This window comes from Eulemur rufifrons, chromosome 30 (assembly GCF_041146395.1).
Source record: "Eulemur rufifrons isolate Redbay chromosome 30, OSU_ERuf_1, whole genome shotgun sequence".
Taxonomy (NCBI): Eukaryota; Metazoa; Chordata; class Mammalia; order Primates; family Lemuridae; genus Eulemur; species Eulemur rufifrons.
In genome coordinates, this window is record NC_091012.1 from 48,920,093 (window position 1) to 48,939,108 (window position 19,016).

General features: G+C 35.3%; 1 protein-coding gene and 1 non-coding gene across 3 annotated transcripts in view; one reads left to right on the plus strand and one right to left on the minus strand.

Moving 5' to 3' along the window:
• Nucleotides 1-1,261: 1,261 nt before the first annotated feature.
• On the plus strand, nt 1,262-1,368 carry LOC138379237 (U6 spliceosomal RNA). Its single transcript, XR_011232020.1, has one exon. It is a non-coding gene; the product is annotated as a U6 spliceosomal RNA (small nuclear RNA).
• An 8,423-nt stretch (nt 1,369-9,791) lies between these two features.
• STAG2 (STAG2 cohesin complex component) overlaps nt 9,792-19,016 on the minus strand; it is a 130,669-nt gene continuing 121,444 nt past the window's right edge. For both annotated transcript variants that reach the window (XM_069464064.1, XM_069464063.1), the window contains 3 exons: nt 17,686-17,812; nt 16,601-16,678; nt 9,792-10,649 (listed from right to left, as the gene is read on the minus strand). In XM_069464064.1, coding sequence (XP_069320165.1) covers nt 10,626-10,649; nt 16,601-16,678; nt 17,686-17,812 — 229 coding nt within the window. In that variant the 3' untranslated portion in view covers nt 9,792-10,625. The remainder of the gene's footprint in view (nt 10,650-16,600; nt 16,679-17,685; nt 17,813-19,016) is intronic.

Below are 19,016 nucleotides of genomic sequence, written 5' to 3' on the forward strand. Positions count from 1 at the left end.
CAGCACTCTGGGAGATTAAGGTGGGAGGATTGTTTGAGGCCAGAAGTTTGAGACTAGCCTGAGCAAGAGCAAGACCTCGTCTCTACAAAAAAATAGGAAAAAAAAGGGAAATGGAAAATATAATAGACGGCATCAAAAGCAGAATGATCAAGCAGAAGAATACGTGAACTCCAAGACAGGCTATTTGAAAATATACAGTCAGAGAAAAAAAAAAAAAAGAATGAAATGAAATGAAGAAAGCTTATGGAATCTATGGTACAGGATCTAAAGAACAGTATTTGAATTATAGGTGTTTGAGAAGAAAACAAAGGAACAGAAAGCTTATTTATAAAAATAATAGCAAAAAGCATTCTAAATCTAGGGAAAGATATAAATATCCAGGTATGGGAAGGTAAAAGGTATCAAATAAAATTTAATTCAAATAAGACTACACTAAGATATATAATCAAACTGTCAAAAATCAAAGACAAATAGAAGATCCTGAAAGCAGAAGAGAAAAAAAAGCATATCACATATAATGGAGATCCTATAAAGCTATCAATCTATTTCTCAGCAGAAAACTTACAGGCCAGGAGAGAGTGAGAGGATATATTCAAAGTGCTTAAAGAAAAAAAAAACTGCCAGCTAAGAACACTGTACCTGGCAAAACTGTCCCTCAGAAATGAAGGAGGGATAAAGACTTTCCCAAACAAAAGCTGAGGGAGGAAGTTCATCACCACCAGACCTGCCTTACAAGAAATGCTAAATGGAGTTCTTCAAGATAAAGAAGATAATGCTAACTAACACAAAAACATATGACAGTATAAAACTCACCGGCAAGAGTAAATATACAAATTCAGAATACTTTAATAATGGAATAATGTGTAATTCATTTATCTTTAGTATGAAGGTTAAAAGACAATTATTAAAAAATAGTAATAGCTACAATAATTTGTCAAGGGATAGAGAATATAAAAAGATGTAGATTGTGATATCAAACACATAAAATAAGGGGTGGTAGAATAAAAGTGTAGAGTTTTTTTATGCAATTACAGTTAAATTGTTATCAGCTTAAATAATAGCCTGTTCTAACTGTAAAATGTTTTATGTAAGCCTCATAGTAACCACAAAGGAAAAAGCTATAGTAAATACACAAAAGATAAAAAGGAATAAAAAAAATCACTAGAGAAAATCACCTAATAACAGGAAGACAGCAAGAGAAGAAGAAAGCAACAAAGTCTTTCCAAAACAACCAGAAAACTATGAAAAAAATGGTGGTAGCGTGCTCGCTTCGGCAGCACATATACTAAAATTGGAACGATACAGAGAAGATTAGCATGGCCCCTGCACAAGGATGACACGCAAATTCGTGAAGCGTTCCATTAAAAATAAAAAAAATAAAAAAAAAAGAAATAAAAAAAAATGGTGGTAGCAAGTCCTTACCTATCAGTAATTACCTTGAATGTAAATGGATTAATTTCCCCAATCAAAAAACAGAGTGTATGAATCGATTAACAAAATAAGACCCAACTATATATGCTGCCTGCAAGAGACTCACTTCACCTTTAAGGACACATATACTGAAAGTGAATAAATGGAAAAAGATATTCTATGCAAGTGGAAACCTCAAGAAATCAGGAGTAGCTATACTTACATCAAATATAACTTAAATAAAATCTGTAAGAGACAAAGAATGTCATTATATGATGATAAAGGGGTCAATTTATCAAGAGGATGTAACAATTGCAAATATATATGCACCCAACATTGGAGCACCTAAGTATAATAAAGCAAAGATTAATAGATCTGAAGGAAGATAGAGACTGTAATATAATAGTAGCAGACTTCAATACCTCCCTTTCAGCAATGGAAAAATCATCCAGAGAAAATTAATATAGAAACATCAGACTTAAACTATACTTGAGTCCAGCAGTCCCCAACCTTTTTGGCACCAGGGACTGTTTTCATGGAAGACAATTTTTCCACAGATAGGGGTATGGGGTGGAGGCAGAGCTCAGGTGGTTCCTAACAGGCCACAGACTGGTACCAGGCCATGGCCTAGGGGTTGGGGACCACAGCTTTAGACCAAGTGGACCTAACAACAGACATTTACAGAACATTCCATTCAACAACAGCAGAATACACATTCTTCTCAAGTTCACATGAAACATTCTCCAGGATAGATCATATGTTAGGCCACAAAAGAGGTCCTAACAAGTTTAAGAAGATTGAAATGATATCAAGTATCTTTCCTGACAACAATGATATGAAACTAGAAATCAGTAAGAGGATGAATTTCAGAAAATTCACAAATACAAGGGAATCAAACAAGCTGCTGAACAACCAATGGGTCAATGATGAAATTAAACGGGAAATTAAACATCTTGAGACAAATGAAAATGAACAAACATACCAAAACTTATGGGATGCAGCAAAAGCAGTTCTAAGAGGAAAGTGTATATCTATAAACACCTACATAAAAAAAAATCTCAATAAATAATCTAACACTACATCTCAAGGAACTAGGAAAATAAGTGCAAAATTAATAGAAGGATGAAAATAATAAAAATCAGAGCAGAAATAAATGAAATAGAGGCAAGAAAAAATAGAAAAGCTCAATAAAAATAAGAATTGTTTTTTTGAAAAAATAAATAAAAATCAACATACCTTTAGGTAGACTAAGAAAAAAAATAAGGCTCAAATTAATAAAATAAGAAATGAAAGAGGAGACAGTATAACTGGTATCACAGAAATACAAATGATCACAACAAAGTACTACAAACGTCAACAAATTGGATAACTTAGAAGAAATGGATCAATTCCTAGACACATGATAAAATTAACCATTTTATTATTTTGAAATTATAATAATTTAAAAATACTTAACAAATTAGGTATAGAAGGAATGTACCAACAAAATAAAGGCCATATATGACAACCCCACAGCTAATGTCATACTCAATGGTGAACAGTTGAAAACTTTTCCTCTAAGATCAGGAAAAAGACATGTATGCCCACTCTCACCACTTCCACTCAATATAGTACTGAAAGTCCTAGCCAGAGTAATTAGACAAGAAAAAGAAATAAAAGGCACTTAAACCAGGTGCAGTGGAGCGTGCCGCTAGTCCCAACTCCTTGGGGAGGCTAAGGCAGGGGATCACTTGAACCCAGGAGTTTGAGTCCAGCCTGGGCAACATAGTGAGACCTTGTTTTTATAAAGAAAAGAAATCAAAGAAAAGGTATCCAAATTGAAGAGGAAGAAGTTAGAGTGTCCTTCTTTGCAGATGACATGATCCTATATAGAGAAAACCCAAATGACTCTGTCAAAATAATTAGATATAAATTTTATCAAGGAAATGAAAGACCTCTACACTGAAAACAATAAAATATTGATGAAAGAAATTGAGATGACACATAGAAAGATACCCTATGTTCATGAATTGGAAGCATTAGTATTATTTAAAAATCCATACCATCCAAAGCAATCTACAAATCAATCCCTACCAAATTTCCAATGACATTTTTCACAGAAATAGAAAGCAGAAGAATGATATTAGACCCTTATCTCACACCATATGCAAAAATCAACTCAAACTGGATTAAAGACTTAGGTTTAAGACCTGAAACAGTAAAACCACCAGAAGTAAAATGGGGGGAAATGTCCATGACATTGATTTGGGCAATGATTGTTTATGTCCCCAAAAGCACAGGCAATAAAAGCAAAGCTAGATCAGTGAGACTGTATCAAAGAGCAGGAGAAAATATTGTAAGCCATATATCTGATAAGGGGTTAATATCCAAAATATATAAGGAATTCATACAAATGAATAGCAGAAAAACAAACTGATTTAAAAATGGGCAAACGACCTGAATAGACATTTCTCAAAAGAAGACATACAAATGGCAAAAAGGTATACGAAAAGGAAGTCAATATCACTAATCATCAGGGAAATGAAAATTACCCCACACCTGTTAGAATGGCTATTATCAAAAAGATTAAAAAAAAAAAAGATGGTTGGCCTAGAGTGGTGGCTCACACCTGTAAACCTAGCACTCTGGGAGGCCGAGGGGGGAGGACTGCCTGAGGTCAGAAGTTCGAGACCAGCCTCAGCAAGAGTGAGACCCCGTCTCCACTAAAAATAGAAAGAAATTAGCCAGACAACTAAAAATAGAAAAAATTAGCCAGGTGTGGTGGTGCACGCCTGTAGTCCTAGCTACTTGCAGGGCTGGGGCAGGAGGATCGCTTGAGCCCAGGAGTTTGAGGTTACTGTGAGCTAGGCTGACGCCATGGCACTCTAGCCCGGGTGACAGAGTGAGACTCTGTCTCAAAAAAAGAAAAAAAAAAAGATGGTGAGGGTGTGGCTAAAAGGGAACCCTTGTACAATGTTGGTAGAAATGTAAACTAGTACAGTCATTATGAAAAATAGTATGGGCCGGGCGCGGTGGCTCACGCCTGTAATCCTAGCACTCTGGGAGGCCGAGGCAGGTGGATCGCTCGAGGTCAGGAGTTCGAGACCAGCCTGAGCAAGAGCGAGACCCCGTCTCTACTAAAAATAGAAAGAAATTATATGGACAACTAAAATATATATATATACAAAAAATTAGCCGGGCATGGTGGCGCATGCCTGTAGTCCCAGCTACTCGGGAGGCTGAGGCAGTAGGATCGCTTAAGCCCAGGAGTTTGAGGTTGCTGTGAGCTAGACTGACGCCACGGCACTCACTCTAGCCCGGGCAACAGAGCGAGACTCTGTCTCAAAAAAAAAAAAAAGAAAAGAAAAAAAGAAAAATAGTATGGAGGTTCAATTCCTCAAAAAATTAAAATATAACCACCAAATCCAGCAATCCCACTACTAGGTATGCATCAAAGGAAATCAAATCAGTATGTTAGAGAGCTGCACTCACATGTTCATTGTGGCATTATTCACAATAGCCAAGATAAGGAACCAACCTAAGTGTCCATCAACGCATGAGTGGATAGAGAAAATGTATATATACACAAATGGAATCTTATTCAGCCTCTAAAAAGAAGGAAATCCTGCCATTCACAACAACATGGATGAACCAGGAGGTCATTGTGTTAAGTGGAAGAAGCCAGGCAAAGAAGGACAAGTACTGCATGATCTCACTTATCTGTAGAATGGAAAATAGCTGACCTCATAGAAGCAGAGAATAAAATTGTGGTTACCATGGGCTAAGGGGAAGGGAAGGTTGGAGAGATGTTGGTTAAAGGATACAAAATTTCAGTTAGATAGGCGAAATAAGGTCAAGAGATCTATGGTACAATATGGTGACTATAGGTAATATTATAATCAATTTACTAAGAGATTTTAAATGTTCTCACCATAAAAAATGAGGTAATACATGTTAATTAGCTCAATTTAGCCATTCCACAATGTATACATGTTTAGAAACATATTATACATGACAAACACACAATTTTTTCAACTAAAAAATTTCATTAAAAAAGCAAAATAAACTTATAGTAGGTGGCCTTTCATTTTATCAGCCTCAAACTTCAGTTGAGGAACCTATTTTCAAGAATTTACAGTTTATTATTGATACAACTACACAACTGATAAACTGTTAAAGTGTAGTTTCCTCAATGGTAGAATAAGTCCTCATGTGATGAAAATACCCATATTTAAACAAATCAATTTCTCACAACTCATTTAAAGGCACCCTGCTACTACTTTGGATCTTTGCCAATTCTGAGAACCTCACATATAAAACAAAAACATTTGTTACCAAAGGTATCAGTTATGAATGCCCTTTTCATTTTTAAAGCTGATGTGAGGTATTGGATAACGAACTATCCCTTCCAGTATTACCTGGCCATAAGCAATTACTAAATAGTTCTTACATCCAAGATAGTTGTTCATGTTCTCTCCTTTGCCTGAAATTTTCAGCTTTGGCCACCTTGCCCTGCTTTCACCTAGCCCACCTCTCAGCTTTTAAAATGCAACTCAAGTAGTACTTTCTTCATAATAGCCACAAAAGTAGAAACAACCTAAATGTCCATCAGCCACTAAATGGATAACAAATTGTAGTATATCTTTACAACAGAATACTACTCAGGAATAAAGATAAACTGTTGATACACATAACATGGATAAATCTCAAAAACACTATGCTGAAAGAAACCTTACACTAAAAGAATACCGTATGATTCCATTTATATGAAGTTCTAGAACAGCCAAATTTAATATACCTCAAGAACTGAGAGATGATTGACAAAAGATACACATATAATATAAGTTTGCATTTTGTTTTAAATGATGTCTAGCTGCCTAGGCTAGAAATGTAACAGCTGTTGCCTTTAGAAAGCATGGAAGCACAGATTAAGGAACATAAAGGAACTTTCTGGGTTGATGGTAATGTTCAATATCTTTTAAAGGAATTTGGTTTAAACAGCCATAAGCATTTGTCAAAACAGCAATATATATTCACAGTATATAAATTTTACACCAAAAGAAAAAACAGTAAACAAATATTAAACTCTTAATGATATGCAAGAAGTATTTAGGAGATAATGACCATATCTGCAATTTACTTTGAAATACATAAACAAGACAGATGGATAGATGGATATGTGGTAAAGACAAGTTAAGTGTGTTTACTGTAAAGTTCTTTCAGTTTTGTTGTGTGTGAAAATTTTCATAATAAAATGTTGGGAAAAAATTTCGACTCAAGTGTCAGTCTTACAAGGCTCCCCAAGCACATCCACTATTTGTGCCTCTCCTCTGTGCTCCCATTACACCCAATAAAAACATTTCTTACCTCATTTTGTTAGTTTTGCATCTGCATCCCACCACCCAGCTGAACTGAAACTTCAAAAAAGTCTGTCTTGTTGGTCTTTGCCTTCTCAGCAGCTAGCACAAGGCCAGGCACACAGTAGATAGTCAATAAGATTTGCTGACTTTAAGTGATACTTGGCAAATTTCATCACCCAATTTCCTCATAACCAAAGGGCTTGTGCTGCTTCATTTGCTCATTTTCTTTTGCTGAATCATTACAGCTACCAGAATAGTCTATCTGATCTGGTGCTCACCCATGGGAATCCTTCCAAGTTTCCTTTGTGACAGAATATTAAAAGACATCTCTTCTAGGTTATCTTAATCTTCTTCCCCTATCTCCCAACTTTTAAAGCTATTAGCAAGTAACTATTGATGGCCTCAGGGTTCAGATTTAATTTATACTTTCTTCATAGAGGCCAGCTGGGTAGCAGATTTAGGACAATGTTTATTCACATCACTCAATTCTATAGCCAGCTGGACTCCTTAAAGATACACATGGCACAATGAACAATGTACCATTTTATCTCTGTGCAATTATGTACGCTATCCTTATGTATCAAATAGTTTCAAATACTTCCTGGGATTTAATGCAGCCAGATTTCCTGGGCTTGAATACCAACTCTATCATTTACTAGCCATATAGCCTTGTCTAAGGTATTTCTCTGTGCTTCATTTTCCTCACCTCCTCCTGATTTGCTAAAAAAAAAAAAGGGGGGGGATGAGGTGGGGGAAGGTGGAGTGGATAACATGTACTACCTCTTATCATAAGTCTTAATGAGTTATAACATGTAAATTACTTAAACTAGTGCCCAGTTATTAGCTATCCTTTCAAATGTTCAGTTGTAAAAGCCAGTGACAGAAGACAACTCTTCTAGTATCTACAAACTAGCTCAAATGAACAATGTGCTAGTGTTACATTGATACGAATTTCTTTTAAAGAGTACAGCACAAATCTTTTTTTTTTTTTTTTTTTGAGACAGAGTCTCGCTTCGTTGCCTGGGCTAGAGTGAGTGCCGTGGCGTCATCCTAGCTCACAGCAACCTCAAACTCCTGGGCTTAAGCGATCCTACCGCCTCAGCCTCCCGGAGTAGCTGGGACTACAGGCATGCACCACCATGCCTGGCTAATTTTTTCTATATATATTTCAGTTGGCCAGATAATTTCTTTCTATTTTTTTTAGTAGAGACGGGGGTCTCCCTCTTGCTCAGGCTGGTCTCGAACTCCTGACCTCGAGTGATCCACCTGCCTCGGCCTCCCAGAGTGCTAGGATTACAGGCCTCAGCACAAATCTTGATAACACATTGCAGAAAGAGTTTCAGTATGCTTTTTTTTTTTTTTTTTTTTTTTTGAGACAGAGTCTCACTCTGTTGCCCCGGCTAGAGTGCTGTGGTGTCAGCCTAGCTCACAGCAACCTCAAACTCCCAGGCTTAAGCAATCCTGGCCTTTCAGTATGAATTCAATTAGTAAATTCTATTTCAAATCTTGGCTTTTGCCCTCCACTGCCGAAAGCCCCTTATCTAAGGTAGGTCTCGGTCTCTCTCTCTCTCTCTCATTCTCTAAGTTGGCACACCCTGTTAAAGTTTCCTTCCGGGCACTTATTTTAAGTTTAATTATTTTATTTGTTTTCCCCACTGGATCTCTGAGGGAGGGACCTCTAATACATACCTATACAGAATAGGCACTCAAATGTATTCTGCATGAACAATGTAGACATTTTAAAGTGTGTTTATCCCATACCAGATAAAAAGTAAATAACTGTTACAGGTTCCCATTTTAAAGTAGTAGCCCAATTAGGGATTTAGTCTCATTTGAAAATACATATAATTTATTAAAAATATCACATGGTGGTGTTGTCTATAAATTATTCTTAAACACATTAAAAGATGTGATAATAGATATGATTTTCAAACCATTTATAGCCACTCTCCCCCATGATTACAAGAGATAAAAACATACAACATATTGCAGGTTTATTTTTATTCAAAAAGTTACTGTCTCAAGACATAAATACAAATCAGAAAACAGTACAATTAGGACAATAGAATGTGGAGGACAACAGGTTAGAGTAATATATAAAACATTTTTAGCTGGTTGAAAACAAAGCTGTAAGAACTGCTTTCACAAAGAAGTACTCCTTTCAAGAGTGAGAAAAAAATCAACTTAGGTTTAAAATCATATATACAGTCCTCTCAGCAGTTCTAGTAAATGCAGTGGTGTGTAAAACAACATAGGCAATACTTTTTCACATAACAATATTTGTTGATGGAAAATCTGTTAGACAAGTCTGGTTTCATTTGTTATTAACCACGATTTAATAAAATAATTGTTCTTTATCATGATCTTTTAGCTAACCTATGGTTTTTGGCTACCACAGCCCAATGCTTGTTGATTCTGAATCTAAAAACTGAAAGCCTTTTGATATTCTCCCATCTGAAGATATTCTTGTATTGCAAGCATATTAAGGCATGGAATGATTAAAATAATATACCTCAAGAACTGAGAGACGACTGACAAAAGATAGATACACATGTAATATAAGTTAATATTTTGTTTTAAACGATGTCTAGCTGCCTAAGCCTCGCAAAATGAGTTGATGTCAAAATGGCAAGTAGCCACTTTCTGTTTTAAACTAATTTATTTGTGAAAGGACATAAAATGAAGTTTAAAGCTTAGCTTTCAAAGAATATTATGGGTTATGAATTCTATTATCCCATCTAATTTACATACAGAGGAAATGTACTGTAACCTGTTAGAAGTATCTTTAACCTGAAGACTGCTTGCAAAGACAGATAGATAAAACAATATAAAATACAAATTTAAAAATCATTTTAAAGCATGAACACTCATGCTTTTCTATTTTTAAACATTGTTAAACTTTCAATATATTTCTGAAACCTCATAATTTTAAGTTGGAATTTAAAAGTAAGAAAAAACTAAACAAACTGCGCAATTATAAAATCAGCACCAATTTATATATATATATAATTTTATTTAAAATTTAGATCCCTATTCCCACACTCTAATAAGCTGTATAATTTTTGTTTAGAATTTTTCTGCAAACATACTACAATAAGCTTCTTTTATTTGGAGACAAAATACAGTGGCACTACTGGAAGGAATATCACAACATTACATTTTTACCTTAAAGGACAAGCAAACTTTCAGGGTTGATAATGGGATAAGCATGTTTGAGACGGGTTACCTTCTGGCAGTTCACTGCATCTGGATATTTCTGAAAAGTATAGAGAAGCTCTTGGATTTTAAAAATATCTTAAAATACTTTTAGATGAAAAAATTGTAAAAGTTCTGCTTATAAGTTTACTTTTCTCCACAATTACAATATTTAAAACAAAGTTTTGTTGATTGATGTTTTAAGCATTTAAATTTAGAATGCTAAAAACAATTCTATCCTACAATTTCAGGGTGGTGGGATAAATTCTTCCTTAACGTTTCTTAGATGTAAACAGAAATCCAGCAGAGGCCATCATTATTTAGTACAACCAGTAAATAAATGTGAGAGAATTATCTGTACCAAATGCCTCTTCAGACTGTTATATTTTTTTTAAAAAAGCATGAAATAATTCATTCAAAAGCCAACTAACAGCGCATAAATAAAATATTTACTTTCTAAGAAAAACTGTAGCTTATCATCAAATTGTTTACTTGTCCTTTACTTTTTTCAGGCAAACAAAACTGCCCCTCAATGCACTTGATCTTGGTAAGCATAAGCATGTCATATTCTCCTTAGAGAAAAATCTGTACAGAATTTCACTGTATCTACCACACTTTAGTTTAAAATTTCCTCTTCCACTTAGAAAATGACTCCACCGCAGATTTAATTGTGTACTGGTATTAAAACATTGACACTCCAAGAACCTAATGAGAGAGAGAGAAAGGAAAAAAATATTAAAATAGTCATTCATTTCTTTGTAATATATATATATATATATCTACAAATACCACATTAATACTTTATTAAGTTAAATAACATGCTAATAAAACCACTTTGAAAACTTCCCCTCTCTTCAGATATGTAATTCTAAAATTAAATTGACCATCAATAAATAATGAAATAAGATCAGGACTAAAGGCTGGGCGTGGTGGCTCACTCCTGTAATCCTAGCACTCTGAGAAGCTGAGGTGGGAGGATTGCTTGAGCTCAGGAGTTGGAGACCAGTCTGAGCAAGAGCGAGACCCCATCTCTATAAATAATAATTAAAAAACATCAGGACTAATCAAGATGCTACTTACCTCACAAATATAACTAAGAGTAGTGACTTTGGCTTGATTATGTTTATACACACCCCTAATGCATAGATAATGCCCTGAACATAGGCATTCAACATAGGCATTTGCTGAATGAACAAATGAATGTGCTTCCTCATGCATGCTTTTGGCACAGGTTCACTGGAAAGAGTTTAAGAAAGTCTTGCGAACTTGGCCATTTGTACTCTGAAATGGGTATAGTTTCTAAAAAGGTATTTGAACATGCAGACCAAAAAAAAAAAAAAAAAATCCAAGAACAATGCAAGTATACTTCAGAAAATCTTGCCTAAGTGAATGAGCAGAACTACAAATTTTAAGAAATCAAACAAGGTTAAGTCTGGGCAAAATGACTTATATTGATGCTTTTCTATACATTCTAATTGGGAAAAGAATGTTAGGTAAAATTTAATAATTACTTGTCACTAAAAGTAAAAGCAGATGATGAATGGAACAACACTCTCTTGTTCATTAAGCAAAAATGAATACATAACTTTTAGTGCATATACTAAAAATTAGGTTGTTCAATTAAAATTCTAGTACTCATTATGCCAGTTAATATTTTAGAATACTGTAATGAGCTAATAAAAGCTGATATCAAAGCCAGATGTGAGCTGAGATTGAGATCACAAATGGCTCTTACTTGTAAGTTAAATCTCACTTGAACAAAAGTCATAGAATTCAAATTATTTTGATCTGAAGGAATTGTGTATTTTCAGACCAAGAAACAAATATCTGATTGCAGCCTCTAAGTAAACAAACAAACAAATAAAATAAAATATAGTATCCCTTCTAGCCATAACACTCTATGAATCTAGATAAGGAAACGTCTGATGATGAATGAAAGGATAAATCTTAATTAGCAATTGTTGGTGTAGAGTGTGGCATGAAAATGAACTCAACTTCTTTCCAGAGTGCCTGACTAGAAAGCACCCGAACAAGTGAAATTTTGGGGTTTTTTTTTGGGGGGGGAGGGGAGACCATTTTATAAAGACTAGGTTATAACTAGATTCTTCTACTAAAACATTATATATTAGGTTCATTATACTGAGCTCTTCTTTACCAATTTTATACTACAGATAATTCTAATAAGAGAATTTCAACACAAGAGAAGAACATTAGTGACACTCTCTTTTCTGTGCTAATACAAACTGTACCTGTTTCTGATGTTAACATTAATAAACACTTAAACGCATATTTAAAAGTATAAATATCAAGCTTTGGTGTGTTGTGGCAAAACTGGCAGAAAATGACCATTATCACAATGGGATAAACCAATTTTATTTACAGATATAAAACCAACTACACTATAAATCTAGAATCTTACGTATATGCATCTCAAAAATGATATGCTCAGAATTTTTATATTACCACTCCTGGGTGACGTGAAAATCTTATTTTAAAAGACATATTTAGCATTTATTTAGTAATAACCTGAAGTATCTATACTAAGGTGCTCTGAGTTATTTCACTTAGAATTGGAGAATCTTAGAACTGGGCATTACAGAATTTAAATCCTAATTTTACTATTGCTTTTTGATGATTCACTTATCATAGGCTTGAGTAAGAACAGATGTAGGTTAGTATATTAAAGGCAAACAATTTTGCATTCAAAATTTTCCATTATTCCATTCTTAAGTTATGACTGAGACAATATGGGGTAAAGTCTAATGTATATTTTTTAAAAAACCAAGTCTTATTAGCTTCAAAAAATAACACTGTCAAAGACCTCTAAAGATACCTCAGCCTTTAAAGATTATTGACCATTCAGTTATGTGACTGCTGCCATCATGTGGTAATACTATAAAACTACAGTTGTAAGTATGTGTGCTCATTTTCCTGATTTTAGAGGCAGAAGCAGCTAAACTGTTATCAAATTAATAAATAAAGGCCGCTAGTTGTAACATAGTCAATATACATGAGTGCAATAAAGTTGCTATAAAGAACAAATAATTATTAAGGGCCCTATATTTGGCTTCACTTAGATTGTAGCTTTCTCTAAATGTTAAATATCAAAAATAGATACACAAACTTTACATTGCTGTTTCATTATTTTAGTTATCTGAGGTGGAGAACACCTTTTTGCAAATCTAATACAGGACTAATGAAACAAATGCTTAAAGTTCTCCTGACGTTAGACAAACACAAATACATGATAAAAACATGCAGATCTCTAAATGCCCATATCAATTTTGATTATAGTTCATCATTTCAATTTACTAATTACTTGTCTTGGTATTTCACCCAAATGAGGCCTGATTTTAGTTTCGGGACATATAACAGAAGAGACAGCACAAGATTTTTTTTTTTTTTTTTTTTGAGACAAGAGTCTTGCTCTTTGTCTGGGCTAGAGTGCTGGGGCATCAGCCTAGCTAACAGCAACCTCAAACTCCTGGGCTCAAGTGATCCTCCTGCCTCAGCCTCCCGAGTAGCTGGGACTACAGGCATGTGCCACCATGCCCGGCTAATTTTTTCTATATATATTTTTAGTTGTCCAGATCATTTCTTTCTATTTTTAGTAGAGATGGGGTCTCACTCTTGCTCAGGCTGGTCTCGAACTCCTGACCTCGAGCGATCCACCCGCCTCGGCCTCCCAGAGTGCTAGGATTACAGGCATGAGCCACCGTGCCCGGCCAGCATAAGATTATTAAATCAAAAGGAACTGGCATCAAATTACAACTCTGACATTTACTAGTTGTATAACTCTGGGTAAGTCACTAAATCACCTCTTTGGTCTCAGTTTGCTTGGGTATAAAAGTGGGAATTCTACCACCTTTCTGACAAAGTTGCTGAAGAGGATCAAAATAAATCATGCCTAGCATAGTGTCTAGCATATAAGCTCTCAAATACTAGCTTCCATACTTTTCATATTTCAAAGTGGTAGTCAAGGTGCACTAGAATATGAATTCCTTAAGGACAGAGAAAGTGTCTTATTCATTTTAGCACCAACTTACAGCTTAATAAATTGAATGAATCCATTTTATCATACCTGCTTGAAAATATTCTCTTTTATCCCTCATCATAATCACTATCTTCATGTTTTATTTAACAAATTAGGAAGATACATATTCCTAGATTAATTATCAGGAAACCACATACTTTAATATTCACTTAAACTATACAGATTTATGGGTGGAATAGGTCACCTATGTACTTTATCATAAAGCCTTGCTACTCATTGGTCTGCAGACCTGAAGCATCAACAGCATCTGTTAGAGATGCAGAATCTCAGGCCACACTCCAGACCAATTGAAACAGAATCTACACTTTAATAAGATCTCCAGATGATTCAAATTCACATTAGAGATTTAAAAATACTGATTTAAAAAAACAAAGAAAAAAACAAGACAATTTAAAACAAAACAAAACAAATAATGATTTGAAAGATCCCAAGGTGGTCTCTATCTTTTGGGGTATAACAAATGACCTTAGGCCGGGCGCGGTGGCTCACGCCTGTAATCCTAGCACTCTGGGAGGCCGAGGTGGGCGGATCGTTTGAGCTCAGGAGTTCGAGACCAGCCTGAGCAAGAGCGAGACCCCACCTCTACTAAAAAATAGAAAGAAATTATATGGACAGCTAAAAATATATATAGGAAAAATTAGCCGGGCATGGTGGCGCATGCCTGTAGTCCCAGCTACTCGGGAGGCTGAGACAGGAGGATCGCTTGAGCTCAGGAGTCTGAGGTTGCTGTGAGCTAGGCTAACGCCACGGCACTCACTCTAGCCTGGGCAACAGAGTGAGACTCTGTCTCAAAAAAAAAAAAAAAAAAAAAAAAATGACCTTATTAATATGTTAGTGTGAATTTTTGTCAAAATAGTTCCAAGAGCTATCTGAAAGCAGATTATGAAGTGCGGAGGGCAAGGAGGGAATGGTAGAAACTGGGGCAATAGAAAGCAGGCCTTAGAGGATGGTATGACAGTCACCTGAGTTAGGTGTTAGAAGGAAACAGCATAAATGGGTAGACAATATTTTAAAAGGGACATGGAAGGTTACTTAAATTATTTATTTATTAGACAAAACTAAACACCTAATATGCTAGGCAGAACTCAAAATGAATAAAATCATCACTGCCTCAAAGAGTTCAGTCCAGTGAGGGACCAGCACATGTAATTTCCTATCTCACAACATCAGTCTGTAATTGTCATAATGAAAATATATACAAACTATTAAGAAAGCAGAGATAAAATATCTATCTGGAGAAGTCAGTAAAAATTGCAAAGGTAATGTCAGAACTGAGTATTAAAGGAAGAATTCACCAGGAGGAAAAGGAAGGGGACATTTCCAGCAGAGAGAAAAGCTTATAGAAAAGTCATGGAGTAATTAAAGAGCATAGTACATTTGAGAGGAACCGTAAAATTTGGTATGGCTAACAAGAATACATGCAAGGGGGGCCGGGCGCGGTGGCTCACGCCTGTAATCCCAGCACTCTGGGAGGCCGAGGCGGGTGGATCGCTCAAGGTCAGGAGTTCGAGACCAGCCTGAGCAAGAGTGAGACCCCGTCTCTACTAAAAATAGAAAGAAATTATATGGACAACTAAAATATATATATACAAAAAATTAGCCGGGCATGGTGGCGCATGCCTGTAATCCCAGCTACTCGGGAGGCTGAGGCAGTAGGATCGCTTAAGCCCAGGAGTTTGAGGTTGCTGTGAGCTAGGCTGACGCCATGGCACTCACTCTAGCCCGGGCAACAGAGTGAGACTCTGTCTCAAAAAAAAAAAAAAAAAAGAATACATGCAAGGAAAAGGCCAAGGTTAAGGTGGAAAAGGAACCAAATCACCAAAGGCTTTGTATGTCAGGCTGAGGAGCTACAATTTTTTTTCCTAATGGCAATGGGAAAAAAAATCAATAAGAGACTTAGAACTCTGAGAAGATCAGATTTGCATTTTAGAAAGATGGTCCCAGAAGAGATATGAAGTGGGGGTGGGGCACCAAGATCAGCTTAGAGGCTCTGCACTAGCCCAAATGAAAACCAAGGACTTGAACCAAGGCTTTGTCAGGGAAAAAATGACACAGGGAACCGATATGAGAGGTACTTAAGAAAAGTAACTGACAAAGCCCAATAAAAACCAATTAAAGGTTAGAAGAGGATAACTCACTCTTCATCCTAGATATCTCAATACCCTTCTCTTCATTATCAAAGCATTTTGTTCAAGTTCTCATTATTTTTCTCCATGCCTTTATATTACAATTATTCCCCTCATCCTATCCATTCATAAATGCCAAGGAAATATTTCTGAAACACAATTCTGATCATGCCATTCCCTCATTTAAAATCCTTCGGTTGGCAACCCAAACCTACAGGAACAGTCCAAATTCCTTAACATAACATTTAAGTCCCAGTTGGCCAGGGATTCGAAAGTACTTTTCTAATCTGTCACCACTACTGCATCACCCCCCACCACGTCCCTCCCACTGAAATTCTACCCGCCTGCCTTTTTTTCTCACATCCATCTGTTTTCATCCATTCTCAGTATGCTGCCCTAACTTTCCAACCTCAAACTCAGGGATAGCCTATACTTTTGATTTTGCAATCGTGGGGTACATTTTAAATTAAACCTACTGATTCATCCATAATTGAAGCTGGATCAAAGAAATCGGGCTTCAGTTCTGTTCTCTCTCTTCTGTTCTTTGATGGTGGCTAAGGGAAAAAAGGAAGTCAGTTGACATTTGTTATACCTATAAACCATACAGTAACTGAAAATATCCAAGTTAAATGTTCATATGGCCTATGTGATTGCAAGAGTAGCTTACAATACTTTAAACACTGTACACTCAACTACAGAATGTTTAAAAGTACAAAAACAATTCATTTGTGGAAAATTATTCTGAGAGACAAAAACTGGAAAACTCATTTTTTTTATTTTACTTTAAAAATCCTCCTCTCAAATCATTTTCCCTTCAAGGTGCCAAATTACACTATCCTAAAGATTTAATTATTTCTTTGAGAATACACCATAGTCTACTAAAAAGTAGAATCAGAAGCCCAGGCTTTTAAGTCTCAGCTTCACTGCTTACTAGTTTTGTCTCCTTGGATAGGCTAACTGTCCAAGCTTCAATATATTCAATCCTCACAAAGTTGAATGAGGTATGTAGTAAAATGAAATACGAAGAAGCATTTTATATGCTGTAAAGCCTTAATCATATTAATAAATATACTCATATATATTTAACTTCTTTCAAAGTTTAAGTAATTTTACTTCATTATCTGATAATGAAATATGTCAGTAATAGGGTAGTATCAAGTTAATGTGTTGTTCTGATAATGGTAAATAAATAGAAAATTATAAGGTAATGTGATACTTCATTATGCTAACTCATAAAACATTTTAGAAAAACTTAATACATAACCATTAAGTATCCTTTGATTTTCAGTCAAATTAATGTTAAGCAAAACATGTCCTTTAAATCCATATATTCCTAATCTCAAAAACAAACAGCTAATTTTTATCATCTTAAACTAGGATCTAACACCCTCACCAAACTCACCCTCTTCTCAATCCCTTCTCATATACCTAATCCCCTGGCAACTACTTTATTTAATATTTTTGCAAAACTTATTTTTCATGGTGTTTCTCTAATAAATATCCAACTTAATTTCCAAGGAATCTAAAATGAAAATCTTACAAAAATCATTAAGTTTCTTACCAAGTCTATATCCATGGTGTCGAAATCCATTCCCTCATTAAGATCCTCAATCCTCCCTTCTGAGGACATCATAACATCTTCAACAATTGGCTCTTCATCATCTTCCATTAGGCTAGTGCCACGCCGACTAGAGAAATATAAAACAAAGTCAAGATCTGAACCAATATTGTGACTATTAAAATATAGGCAGCAGTATGTGGCTCTCTATATTCAAGTATAATGGAAAATGATGGAATTAAAGGTCAGGGAGAATGATTAGGCATTGATCATGTCATCAATGATGTCAAATCCCCAATGTTCACTTGTCTAAAAATGCTAAGGAGTTATGCTTATTCTATACTGCTTCAATACATTTAGCTTTATACGTCTGATATCCCATATACAAGGTTCAATGAGAATTTCCCATATGGGAACATATAAGATACCTCAAATCCTTTTTGAAAGTAGGCAGGATACAAATTAATAAACAAACATAAAACAGAGACCAAAGAAATGACATTTTCAGAATACATATAATTTTATCAATACATAATGCTAATTTTACCCATCACTCATTCATTCAGTACCTAATGTGTACCAGGCATGCACTCACTCATTCACACAGTGCCTCCTATGTGACAGGCTTCTACTGTGTGCCATGGATGTAAAAAAAAAAAAAAAAAAAAGGATGAATAAGACATGGTTCCTGCCCTCAAGGAGCTCACAGTCTACTATGGGCAACAGAGATAAACAATTAATTATGACAAAATGTGATAAATATTACAATAGAACTACGCATCAAGTGCTATAAGGATATGAAAGAAGGGATTAATTCTGCCTCAGGAAGAAATGAGCAACGCTTATGCTGAAACTTGAATTCTCGTGCCCTATGAAACTCAAAACTAAGACATATCATATATAGAAATGTAAAATATAAAATTAAGACCAAAAGCTCTGTATGTTATCACATAATTATGGAGAATAAACTAAGTTCACATATTAGCCCAGATCAGCATAAAGTAGACAACATAATAGTGACATTAAGTATGATTTGTTCTCCAGTTTGGCCAACATTAACTTCTTATCCAAAGACACCTCCCCCTAAATAAGACCACCAAAACCCCATCAGTTATTTACTGAATGCTTACAATTTACACAATACTGTGCTGTGTCTTTTAAAACTTTTTTTCTTGTAAAGACAGAGTCTCACTATGTTGCCCAGGCTGGTCTCAAACTCCTGGGCTCAAATTATCCTCCTGCCTCAGTCTCCCAAAGTGCTAGGATTACAAGCATGAGGCACTGTGCCTGGCCTGTGCTGGGTCTTAAAAGACATAAAGATAACAAGATATGAT